The sequence below is a fragment of the Cyclopterus lumpus genome, chromosome 9 (genome assembly GCF_009769545.1).
Source record: "Cyclopterus lumpus isolate fCycLum1 chromosome 9, fCycLum1.pri, whole genome shotgun sequence".
NCBI lineage: Eukaryota > Metazoa > Chordata > Actinopteri > Perciformes > Cyclopteridae > Cyclopterus > Cyclopterus lumpus.
The window spans coordinates 19049957-19062979 of NC_046974.1; the positions used below are offsets into that span (position 1 = coordinate 19049957).

The 13023-nt window shown below is 46.6% G+C and overlaps 1 protein-coding gene across 4 annotated transcripts in view; it reads left to right on the plus strand.

Annotated features, from left to right (window-relative positions):
- The window catches only part of fbxl17 (F-box and leucine-rich repeat protein 17), a 190284-nt gene that overhangs the window by 76334 nt on the left and 100927 nt on the right, over positions 1–13023 (plus strand). The window contains exon 9 of one of the 4 annotated variants that reach the window (XM_034542051.1): positions 9391–9441. The exons of the other annotated variants lie outside the window; for them this stretch is intronic. Coding sequence (XP_034397942.1) covers positions 9391–9403 — 13 coding nt within the window. The 3' untranslated portion in view covers positions 9404–9441. Of the gene's footprint in view, positions 1–9390; positions 9442–13023 lie in introns of those variants that run through there. 4 annotated transcript variants of the gene reach the window in all.

Here is a 13023-nt window from a genome sequence, read left to right on the forward strand (position 1 = left end):
CCAGACGGACTGTCGGTGTGTGTCTGCAGAGTGGCTGAGACGGTTTATTTGGCTCAAGGTTCAAAGGTACCAAGGTCATCGGGGTCACTGCTGTTGGGGGACAGCACACACACACACACTTGTTGTCACAGTGAAGACCAGAATGACTTAACCCTCCCTGGCGTTAGCTCTCCGAGGGCACAGCTGGGTCAGCTTTGGTCTGCGTGTTTGAAACCGATGACAGTGTGCTGTGAACAGGTAAACAGGCAGAGGGAATGACCCCTTATTTCCAGGATCAATTTGCCCCCCACCCCTCCCTTACAAGGGGCAATTGGAGAGATGGGGCTCTGTAGGCGGTAAAGCACTTGAGTCATTATTTTTGTCCCTTCTCCTCTTTTTCGCACTCATCATCTCTCATCTTTAAGGAAAATAAAGAAATAAACACAGCGTCCCCTCTGCTCCCCTCATCTCTCCCCCGTAATAGCCGAAAACGGCGTCTCAGTGTAGGGAAGGGAGAGATGATGGCCAAACATGGACTTCCCATTGCCGCAGCCCGACCGACAGGCAGATTGCGCCAGTGGGACGCCTATTTTTTTTCTCGGGGAGACGAGGATGTGATGTGCGGTGGCCCCGCGTTGGCCCTGTTATTTCTCCGTATCCTCATCCGCCGATGATGGCAGACGAATGTGGGATAGTGTTTTTCAAATGTCACTGCGTTTGAAAACGGGGAGCCAGTCATGATCAAAGTGGAACGGCAGAAGAATTGGTGGCGCGCATTTATTTTTTATTTTTAGAAGCAGTTTGAGAACACAAGTTAAATGGTTTCCTTTCTTTCTTTTAGTTTTTCGGTGCTTGGTGTCAGCGCTTTTCATCTTACAGAAACTCCGGGGAGCTTTTGTGGTGTGCGCGTGGTGGATTTGTCATTTCTGTGACCATTGTGAAGATTCTTTTATACTATTCCCAGCAGAGACTGTTGATTTTGTATTATGACTTATTTGTATATTTTTGTCTAAACCTTTTCTGACAGGAATAAGGACATTAAATCTTTTTTTTTTAATTATTATTATTTTTTTTAGCTGAATGTCATGCTTCTGTTTTTAGTGTGAGTGTGTCGCCTCAGTGGTTTTGGTCAAAGCAAAGAGTCGGCATCTACTCTGCTGACATTAACCCGGCTGTTGGACACGCGGTCTGTGTTGACAAGCAGATTTATGTGCCCCCCCTCCCCCGTCTCTGCCTTTCCATGTGTGTGTTTGTGTGCAGGCTCTGGTCAGTTGACTTGAAGTCTTTGCTGAAAGCAGATGTGTGGAGCAAATGAGTCATTTCTTTTTATGAGATCGGTATTGTTGGAAGTTCGGCATTTCCCAAAAGCCCTGACGTTCTCGCTCTCGCTCTTTCTCTCCATCTCTCTGACAGCTTAATTCAAACAAGGGAATCGATATTCATCCCTTTCTCATTCTTTGCTCCCACCCCCCTCTAACCTCTGGGCTAACATTCCCTGCATATCACCATCACTTATGAGCGTCACAAATCACAGCCCGAATTGTCTGTTCTACATTTTCTCTCTCCCCCCCTCCCCTCCCCTCCCCACGCACCTCTCGCGCAGAAAATCGGACTCGATGAGGGATGACCGGCGGGGCCCTTTCTGACTTTCAGGAGCTGATGAAGCAGGAAATAATTGGAGAAGTCGTCTCCCAGAAACGCATCTTCTCCTAACAGGCTAAGACGCGTGGATATGGAGGCGTTCGCGATGGACGGCTCATTCCAAGCAGCCTCCGTTGCAGCCAGCTGGCAGATCCCACAGCGCCTGGAGAAGGGTTGAACCCCCAACAATCGAATGAGCCTGCGATGCATCAGTATGATCAACGACGTGTCAAACGACAGTTCGTTGCTCTACTTTGCTTGGCCGCAGCGGAGGTGACCGGGGCTGGGATTTGTCAAGAGTTGCTGAGAGTTGCCCGAAAGAATACTTTAAACTTGAAGTGTAAAAAAAGAGTAAAACAAAAAAGAAAGGAAAGACTCAGGAACGTTTACCGAGCACTCGGCTCCTTCTTACGGCAAAGTCAAGGAGATGCCCTTTGAGATGCTCGGAAAGGTAACGCCAATCAGGCAAAAGGATTTAACCCGGACCCATCGTGCATTCTGTTGAAAAAGCCTTCGAGCTCCTCACTGAGATGTTATTCCGACAAGCCTCGATGAGTTCAATGCTATATTTCGGATTACTTCTGTGAAATCCGGTAGCAATTAACACATGAAATTAACAAGTGGCCTCCGATCCTGTAAATATGGATGAAATGATCCAAATGAACTACAGACACACGATTCCTGGAGCAAGCCAGACATCTCAGAGAAATGTCGCCCTCCTCTTTTCTCTGGTGAGACGGGATGACTGGCACCAAATGTTGTTTCTGTTTCATAACTCCTATCCACAAAATGCTCCCAAGTACAGTCTCAGAGAGGAGGTTTGTGGGTATATTTCTAACGAAAGTATGGATATGGAAATAGAACATTTATTTATTAGCTCTTTTATACAAATCACTGCTCGCCAGCGCCCTCTTGATCTGAGGAAGGAAGATCCTTTATGTACAATGAAATATGATTTATAAATGGTGCTATTTTTTTACCTTTTATCTGTCATCTGTCAGTTTGATAAATATGGGCCTCGGTCTGAGAAGAACTTGTTTTTCCTGCTCTGCTTTTAACCTACTTAGAAGTTTTGACAATGAATCGGGACCGCCGTCAGCTGAGTGTTACTACTCGGAAAAAGTACAAGGACAAAGTTTCCCACTGACCTCGGGAAAACTGCTGAGTAACGCCGCAAAGGTTCGTCTCCGTGAGAGAAAGCAGGAGACTTTGGGGAAGTGAGAAAAAGCCCTCAGGTCATGTTATCTATTGTATAACCCCGCTGCACATATGTCTCCCCGAGCCAAACTATTTTAAGGTCCCCCCCCCCCCCCGCCGCCCTCTCTTTTTCTCCTTTTGGGTTTTCTTGCATGTTTTGTAAATGCCATGGAAAATGTCAGCAGAGCCCGAACCAGCGACCGACAGACATTTGTCATCGTCTCGTCTCGCCGCCACCTGTCTCTCCGGATTTGAGGAGAGGTGCTGAAGGGGCCTTCCCCTGTCCTCGCCACATCTCCACTCTCTGCTTTTGTACTTTCTCAGGGTCTACAATTTGGGTAAAGCGACCACTACTAAGATTTCACCATTCTTCTTTTTCTTTTTTTAAAAATACCTCCTTTAACTGGGAGAGCTCATGGCCAGCACACCCAGCGCTGCACTGGCATGGTTTGTACATTATAAAAACCCACGCCCTTTTTTTAATATATTTTTATTTACTGTCAACAGAGATTACAGTCCTGCTTAGCAGAGTGAATACACACATGGACAGCCAGTGTTGCCCTGTTGTCAGACGTGATGGTGAGAACCGGCGAGGTGCAATGGAGGCCGAGGGATTAGGTACGGCAGATGCACGTCGCAGGCTTTCTCCTCACGTCTCTCTCAGTTACGTCTTTCACCTCGGCCGCTTATTCTCTCTGCTTCTGTCTCTTTTTCACACTACATCTCTCCTCCTGTTGTCTCTCTGTGTTTCTCCCTCCCTCCGTCTCTCTCTCTCTCTCTCTCTCTCTCTCTCTCTCTCTCTCTCTTTCTCCCCCACCTTCTCCCTCCGTCACGCACGCGCACACACCGAGGTGATTATTTCTGGCAGGTTGGGTGTGAAAGTGCGTTATGATAAACATGCTGCCGTGGTTATTAATTTTGAGTAATGGCAGCGTCAGACTCCAGCGCCTTGATAAGTATCGGAGACGGAGGAACATTTGTGGCGCGGCGCGGAGACACAATGACGGCAAGCAGCTGGAGCTCGTGGGCTTCAGCGGCGTGAGAGTGGCCGTTGCATTTCGGGAGCGGGTCCAAGGCCGGCGGCATCCCGTCACCCCCCCGCCGTGCACGCCAAACCCTTACGTAGCTAACCGAACTAAATGAGTAGAACAAGCACGGTAATTCAGTTCAGGGGAGCTTGAGCGCGACCTCTTCAGACAAAAGTCTCTGCTCGTCCCACACGTACCCTGCTCCTCTGGAATGTGATTGTGTTGCTCTCTTTTCCAGGAAGTCATGAGATGTGATACCGTGCAGGTACACAGCGGCTGAATCGAAAGGGGTTCAAGCAACTGGTCATCTATCAATCTAACTTCCACATGAGAGACTATAAGGTCTCTAATAGGAGCAGACGTGTCTGTTGAGGCTCTGCTTCACCGAGTTTGCTTCAAAGGGAAGTTTTTTTCTCTTTTTTCCAGTCGCCTTAATACGACTTATTAGCAACATGTATGCTGACAAATAGCAGGGATTCTTTGAATTGCGTAAGCCGCGTTGACGAGAAGTACCACGTCTGAATGCCAGAAGACAGTATCACGCTAAATCCTGCAGAAGAAAGCGTCTCGGCAGCAGGAACGTCCACATGTAGTGTTACATGGGAAACCCAGCATCTCACAGCTGTGGGGCCACATTAGACACTACCGACCACTATTAACTCACTAAATGAGCCTGACACTGACATTTGGCTGAAATCCATGTTAATTAAATTGTTGACCCTTTCACATCAACATTATCAGTCCCACTTTGACCAAATATTTTTTTTCCTCAAATTCATTCCCCCACTCCTTGTGTGGGTTTCCCCCTTTATTACATTAGCTTGTTTCCCGACCTGAAGACCATAGAACAAGCTAACAGAGAACATGATATGAAAACATGGCAATGCAAAAATGTGTGTGGGTCAGTTTGTGCGTCTTCCAGAACGTCTCAGAGCGATCCCCTCTCGTTTCATTTTCCCTCTGATTTTATTTTGTGTCTTTGTTTTGAGAGTTGATCTCATCTTTTGAGCTTTCGTCCAATGCCTTCTTTCTTGTGGATTGATGTTTTTTTGTTCTTCTTCATATTAATTCCACTCCGAAGGAAAATCTTCTGCAGAGTGAAAAGAGACGCGTGTAGGGTTATTTTCTGTTTGATTTATCCGGTTCTTCCGTTCTTCATCAACAAAAGTTCATTTTTCACACTTACATACTTTGTGTGTGTGTACGTGTGCACACACACACACACACACACACACACACACACACACACACACACACACACACACACACACACACACACACAGGGAGGGAGGCCTGTCCGCTGCTGGTCTTCGTGGTTCCATGTGACGCGAGTCGCACCAGAACCAGCGTCTTAATCGATGTCGGCAGGTAATGCGATCGTGCAGAAACGTGCCAGTGAAGTGAAGTGCCGCTGGCAGCGTAACCCGGCGCGCTCCACGCTCCCTCGCTGGAGCCTTCCAGCTCACCCTCTCAAATGACCTCCTCCAGAACCGCCAGTTCTTTCCCTTTTTATGAGATGGCATTCCTTTTTCTCGACGTCCGTTTTACAACAGGCATTAATTGTCCTCCCAGCAACCGCTCTCTTTAATTGGCGCTGGCGTTGCGTTTGAGTTTGACAAAGCAATGCAGAAGTGGAAAGTTCATGGGAGCGGTTCTCTCTCTCTCTTTTATTCTTTTTGAGCAAGTGCTTTTGTGGTCGGGATTCCTGTGCATTGAGGTTGTTGTTTGTGAATACATTTGGCTAACAGGTGGTAGGCAGCGGGGGGGGGGGGGGGGGGGGGGGAGAGGAAAGAGAGAGGCTTATTATGGTTATCCGTACCGTGGGGTCAGAAAGTTTCCAGGTATAATCTAAATGGTAAAGAGGCCGCGGGGCTCGGCCGCCCTTGTTCCACCGTGCTGGAGACCTGGCATTTGGCCTGCGTTTGAGGACCGAAAGCTGTAATTTTCTCTTCGTCTGCTCTCTGTGGCTTTTGGGCTACCGGGTCGGATGAATAAAACAAAAGGCACATTCAAAAGTAATTCTGTTATATGCTCATCCTTTCATGCCTCATTTCTTTATCATCAAATGAGCACATGTCCTCGTGCCCTTGTTCCACGCCACCAGCAGCAATGCTCTGTTTTTGTACCGCTCCGCCGCTTTACTGATACCGTCCCGTCCTTCCTTCCCTCGCTTCCCTTCTTCCTTCCCTTGCCTTCTTGGCTCTGTGCATTCCCTCCCCCGTCTCCTCCACCCGCAGCGTTTCCCCCATTCCCTCCGCGTTGCACTCATTTGTGTGATGGCCTCCTTCGTACCCACAGCACATCCGCCGCCCCGCAAATGAGAGCAGGGAGAGCAAAGGGGAGGGCATGACGCAGGGCCCAAGGAACGGGCTTTAATGAAGCCGGCCTAAATGAATTTACTGCTTTCCATTGAGCCCCTCCGTCCCATGTGGACTAGCACCTCAGCCATTGTGCCCCCCACCCCCCACACCTCTCTGTTCTGCTACCTGTTTGTCTGACACCTCCGTAATTAGCCGCCACTATTGAAGAGAGTAATTACGTATTAGAGCCATGTTCTGTTAGGGGAGCCTCAAAAGTGGACAATTTTTATGCAAATGCTCGGAATCAGGCCAGCATGAGGAATATTACCCGGGGTTTTGAGCGCGGGAGAGAAGGCCATTCTCCACCAAAGAAGAAGAAGAAAGGAAGTTGTGGGTTTCGCAGCATGCTAAGTGGATGGAGGGGACCGCGTGTCTGCTCGCATTTGCATGGTGGGATATTTGTGTGTGTATTAGTCTCCAGGGATGAACGTTTTTTGCTGCGTGGCTGATTCACTATTTAAAATTGCTACTTTAAACAGCGCTCTGTGATGGGACCTGAATAACAGAGTAAATTGGAGTCATTAACCGCTATTGTTGCTCACCTGGTTTGTATTAGAAGCTCCTAGGGACAAATACTGTGCTGATTGTTATTCATTGTCTTTGTTTTCCTATATGCGTGTGTGTGTGTTTAGCCTCTGAAAAACCTGCACATGCCAGCTGCTTGCTTGCATCTTCTGTGGTTAAGAACAGAACTCCAGACTGAGGCACCTGGAGCAACTATTTGCGAATCCATTACTAATTTAAGTCATAGTTCTTAGCATCCTCGAGCCAGCTTCAAACTGGTGGTTTACTAAGTCAGATGTTGCTCGTTAAACCGCGAGGTGCAATAAACGGGATGCAGGTCGTTTTAATATTGCAGCAAACAGCTATTTGCTCTGTAAAGACCGGCGGAGTCATGTCTGCCTCCCCTTTTTCTCAGTCGTCGCTCACCTGCCCAAGCCGTGACATATGGGCCTGTCTGTTTTGATCAGGCCCTGAAAATATGAGCCTCAAAAATTCTATGTTTCTGGAGCAGAACGACACACTCTCCAGGCACCCCCAGGAACCAAGGAAAAATCTGCCTCCCTATCTGGAGGCTTTATATTCATCATTTCATCTCGGTCCGCAACTCGTTTTGCAACTCGTAAAGCCCCTCCTCTGTCTTTGAGAAGACTGTCCACTGTACATGTGTTGCGTTTGTCCCATCCGTACTTTTGGCGAAAGCGCGTGTATATGGATGCATTTATTTTTCTTGTTATCTTGAGTGCTTCTCATATTCCTTTTATTTGAGATTTGTGTACACTTTGTATTTGGCCTGCGCAGTTAGTTTTTCGGATCAAGCACGTTTCTTGCTCAGGTTTAACATTCACTGACTTCAGGATTAATTTGTCTTTTCAATTGTGCCTCGTCGTGGTGAGGTCACAAGGTCGGGACGAGACGGCAGCCGGGAGAGATTCGGTGCAGTTATTCTCAGTGCTTCTTAGTGTATTCTACGCTGTGGTTCAAATGAATATCCACAGTCACTAGTTGTGACTGGAGTTTCAAGTGTTCACATTACTCCACATTTGACAAATCATGAGTGAACATCTATCTGACGTTTGACACTTAATCTGTCGGACCTGAAGAGGGTTTGGACTTATCTGATGCTCGGCTCTTATATGGCACGCTAAAATTTCTTTCTTTCTGCTGTCGGAGGTCTGCCTCCATTACCTACTAAGCCTTTGTCAGATTGCAGGGCTGTGAAGCGGTCCCCTATCACCAGCGGTAACAGTGGTTTCCAAGTCCCAGTCTATTCAGCTCACGCCGCCACCCTTCAGAGACTGGTAATAACTATTTGCTCAGGCTTATACATTCCCACCCCCTGACTTACTTTTCTTCTTTTTCTTTTTCTTTTTCTCTTTCTCTTTCTTTTTTTGTCCCTCGCTCCATTCATCCTCCTTCGTTTAATTGATCCATATTTTCTCCCTCCCTCCCCACTCCTCTCCTCCCACCTTCTCTGGCGTCATCTTTCCTTTCATCAAAGCAATCACTGTTTAAACTCTCCTCCGCTCCAAGGTCCTGTCACATCCCCTAGAAGCCAAACACTGTTAAAAGAGGTCCCGAGAGTTGAGCGTGTGTGTGTGTGTGTGTGTGTGTGTGTGTGTGTGTGTGTGTGTGTGTGTGTGTGTGTGCATTTATATGTACAGTAAGTGTGAATTCTATGGGCGCATTACAGTGGGAAGGCAGCACGGCAGGGTGATATGTGTATGTATCCACATTGGGGTTGAGGGTATATCTCCCTTTTTGATCTCCAATAGGAGCGTGAACTCAGGTGGGAAATCTACTGGCAGCAGATTGAGGGAACTACAGAAATATGGCCTGGCGGGAGGCAGTAAAAAGGTGGTTGTGGTAGGTGGGGGGTTAGAAGAGCTTGCCATAACCTGGAGAGAGTAAAAATATGAATAGATTGTGGCGCCGATGACCTTGTGGGATGAGGTTTTCGCCAAATGAGAAAACAATTTGAGCGTTTCATGAAACACACACTCTCTCTCTCACACACACACATACACACACAGAAATGTTCATATAAATACACACACGTACACAGACATTAAAACAACCTTTTTGAGGTTTCTATTAGAGAAACTAAATCCTAATTTTGGTACAAAATACTATATTAAAAGTGTGTCCACTCTTTTTAAAGAGAGCTAATTTACAGGGCTGCCAGAAATTATTAATTTAATTAATCATTTTCTTGATTAAGTGTTTGGTCTTTGGTGGAAGTTGTTGGAAATAGTTCCCCTGAAGCACAAGGTGGTCTCTCTCTAGTTTAGTCCCACCAACGATCAAAATAAAAATAAAGATGATGAAATATAATTTTATTACACCATTAAATATAATTTAAGATCAGTAAAAGTCGCTTGAAAGATGACTCGAACAATATAAAATTGTGAATTACTACTTATTACTACTTCTGAATTACTTTCTATTGATCTGTTAATTCATAAAAGTGCTAGATATCTCCCCTTTATTTGAGAGAGAGAGAGAGAGAGAGAGAGAGACCTGCTTTGCTTCATTAGCAGATTGAAGGAGCTGTAATATGATGGCTGGTTGAGATGACTACTTAAATGTGAGAGGGCATTAGCTATGCAGCCCTACTGCGCTATTAATGCAAGGTATGGAAAATGCAATCATGCAAATCAGCCATTGATCAGAGCCTTTCACAGGAATAGATGCTGACAGCGTGGAGGGTGAGGAGGGTGAGGGGCAAGAAGAACGAGGCGGGCAGGAGGATGAGTCCTACACGGAGACGGACGGACGGAGGGTCCTGTGTCCCATCGTCGCCCTCACTCGTTCATCAGTGCCTCATCTGTTAGTCAACGATGTCATGGGTGACGCGTCGGGGCATCCAGAGAGAGACATGACAGCGACACTTGTTTGGTTTCTCTCTCTCTCCCTCCCTCCCTCTCTCTGCTCTGTCAGCTACCTTACTATAAATGAGTTATATCTAGAGTGGCAACGGAGCAGTACATATTGAATGGTGTTTGATAATTCCCTTATGAGCAACGATACAGAGGAATATTGAATTGTTTCGGTCGTACTGAGCCTCCACCAGGCCGCTAGATCACCTGTGAAATTTAAAATGACATTTTTCGGTCACAAAACAATAAACTTGAAGAGGCGTCTGGGTTTATGCTTTGATAATGTAAAAACATCACAGGTCCACATTTGAAGAGAACCCTGCCACTGATAACTCAGCCCCGCCTCCTCCTCCGGTACACTGGCTGAGACGGGGCTCTCCTTGGCTCGTCACTTTGAGCGATTGAACCCGACAGTGAATTTCCCCCAAATATTTTTTTACAGCGCCTCGTAAAAAACACTTCATAAGGCCTCAAAATTGTTGATTAGCATATTCACCCAGGATAGGCTGATGCGGTCCACTTTAAATTAATAAGCCACTAACTGCACAACGTTTCACGAGCGAGCGCGGGGGAGATGGTGAGGCAGAGAGATGGATGCCTTTTTCGCCACCTTGTGAAATATGTAATACATCTTCATTTTAACGGGAGTTGTAAATGTCAGGGCACAGATCTTCTCTTAATGAAAAGATCGCCCCCGTGTCCAAACTTTGACAAATGTATGTGGTTTGAGAAAACTGGCAAGTTGTCTCCTGGACCCCAACATTTTGGATGAGCGCTAACAAACTCAAGCTGTTGCCCCACCCCCCACCCCCCACCCCGAGCAACTCTCAAGTTGATCGACTCCCTATTAGATCCTGCTGCATCGACGCCTGGCGCCGTCACGGGTGGCGACTTCCAAAAAACATGGCTGTGAAACGCGCCCAGCTAATCCACAGCAAAATCTCTTAATAATAATAATAATAATAATAATAATAATAATAATAATAATGCATCGAATTTATATAGCGCTTTTCAAAACACACAAAGACGCTTTACTTAAGGCATAGACATACAAAACTAAACTATAATAGAAAGACAAAGAGCAAACAAAACAAACAAATAGAACATTTCAGGTAAAAAGAAGAAAACTTGAGAAGCTCTGAGGAATGAGTCATATAGTGGAGGGTAGAGTGCAGGGGTCAGCAGGTGAAGGCGAGTTTGAAGAGGTGGGTGTTGAGGGCTTATTTTGAATGATGAAAGGGTGGTAGCATGACGGATGTGAATGGGGAGGGCGTTCCGGAGGGGGGGTGCAGCAGCTGAGAAGGCCCTGTTACCCCACTTAATCCAGCACTAAGTCGGAACCAGAACCGGACGGTGGCCCAAGAGATTCAGCATTCACTAAACTCCTTCATCGATTGATCCGATTTCTTTAAAAACAATTTTTTTGCATATAAAGAACGGGTTCCCATGACGATCCTCAACCGCCCATCTGCATCAGGAGCTGGAATTTGACAGATGTTGCATCACAGTTTGATGTCGCACCCCATCGTGCTGTAAGTGGTTTGGCTGACCCCACATCCAGGAAGCCGTGCATTTCCGCAACGAGTCAAGGTGCTTCATTAATTTCGCTGTGTGGCAGTTAAAAAAAAAAAAAAAAACAGTATCCTGCAGCATAAAAAGAAGCAGAGGCAACGCTCTAATCCACACTCATTTCATCCATGCAGAGTCGCTGTTAATTTGCATAATTGAATGTGTTTAACTATCCGTCAGCAAAATGGGAAAATATATCTTGTATTCATTTATATATATACACACATTCATTATTCTCAGAAAATCCTCTTTGGTGTTTCAAAAGCGTCCGCTACTCTGCAGAGCACGTGCCGTGGTGTGTTGACAGCCTGGAGCCGGTCGCGTGGGCTGCTTCAAAGCGATACCCGGTGTACTGGGCCGTGATTGCAGGAAAAGGTCAGCGCGGGGTTTTGAGGATCTGGAAACGGCGGCAGGATAGCGCCGGGCGGCTGTCGATTTGCTCTCAAACCCTCCAGCAGCAAACTTTTTCTTCCGCTCTTCTTTCCACCGTTTTTATGCAAACCTACAACGATGTCACTGACATCAATTTACCCCTAAAAGCTGCGCCGCACCGGGACCATTATGGAGCGCACGCTATCACACAGCGTCCTCAGAGCAAGTGAGAACAGGGAGGAAATGAGGAATCAGCATATAGATGTGGCTTTGTTGTTTCTGTTTTTCCTTCCACATTTTACAGCGTACAGGTGCAGTGGTTTTGTTATTATTTGCAGAGCAAGCAATTTAGAATATATTACAATAATATGTTTTCATACTCCAAAGGATAGAAGCGCTGTCTATGCTTTACGTAGAGCTCCTGTCTTTTCTTATCTTCGGTGTCTTGATAAGATAACTGCATAACAGGCCTGCACTCCACAGCAAGGGGAAATTAACAGGATGTGAATAATAAATGAGGACTTAATTGATCAGGCCTCTGCTCCGAACAGATCGCTGACCCCCTTGATATTAATACTTTGAGTCAACAGAATCAATACGCTCAACTATGAGACACCGACAGATAGAGAAGCTGTGTTTTCACTGTATTAAGCTGACTCGAGGAAACTGCTACTACAACAGTCTGTATGCGTAAGTGGAGCAAATCAGGGCATTGTCCAGCTTCTGCAATAGTTGAAAACATACATAAATATAAAATGTTTAAATTATTCATTTTTTTGGCATCTTGACTTCTATTGGGGGGTGCACGTGGCGTAGTGGCTAGCACCAGAGGGGCCCGGGTTCGGATCCCGGTCTGGGCGTTCTTGCTGTGTGGAGTTTGCACGTTCTCCCCGTCGCGGTTGAGATTCAGAGAGAGCGAGATTTTTTTATTTTTAAAAAACCACATACTTAAAACAATACGAACAAACGGACACATTGTAATGACATTAACTAAATAAAACAACAAATAGATCCTCAACACCATCTGTGTCCCTGGGCGGTGGTCCTGAGACCCCATCCAGTTTCCTCTTCTTTACCTCCTGCAGCATCTCCTCCACGTCCTCGTCCTCCGAGCAGGGAAGCCACCGCCAACACGCCTCCCAGTCCAGAACCGGCTACCTCCATCCGCCTCCTCAGGGTCGCTCCCCTGGGTCTCCGGCCTTGTGTGCTTCACCTACACCACCCTCCTTTAGTCCTTCCTCAATTTCCTGCACTATTTTTCCCAGTCCGAGGCGCTCCTTAGGCGTAAAGCCTTTCCTCCCTTCACCGGCCATGTGGCGCTGAATAGAGCTAGAGAGTTTCTCTATATCGGAAAAAATTTCCTCTGTCCTCACTCCCTTCCTGGTCCTCTTATCATGGAGAAACCGCTTTACTCTGCCAAGACTGTACCCTCTTGGGGAATCACTGCCCCCAGAGGATCCAGATTCAGAATCAGGACAACCGCTTCACTAGAAGCAT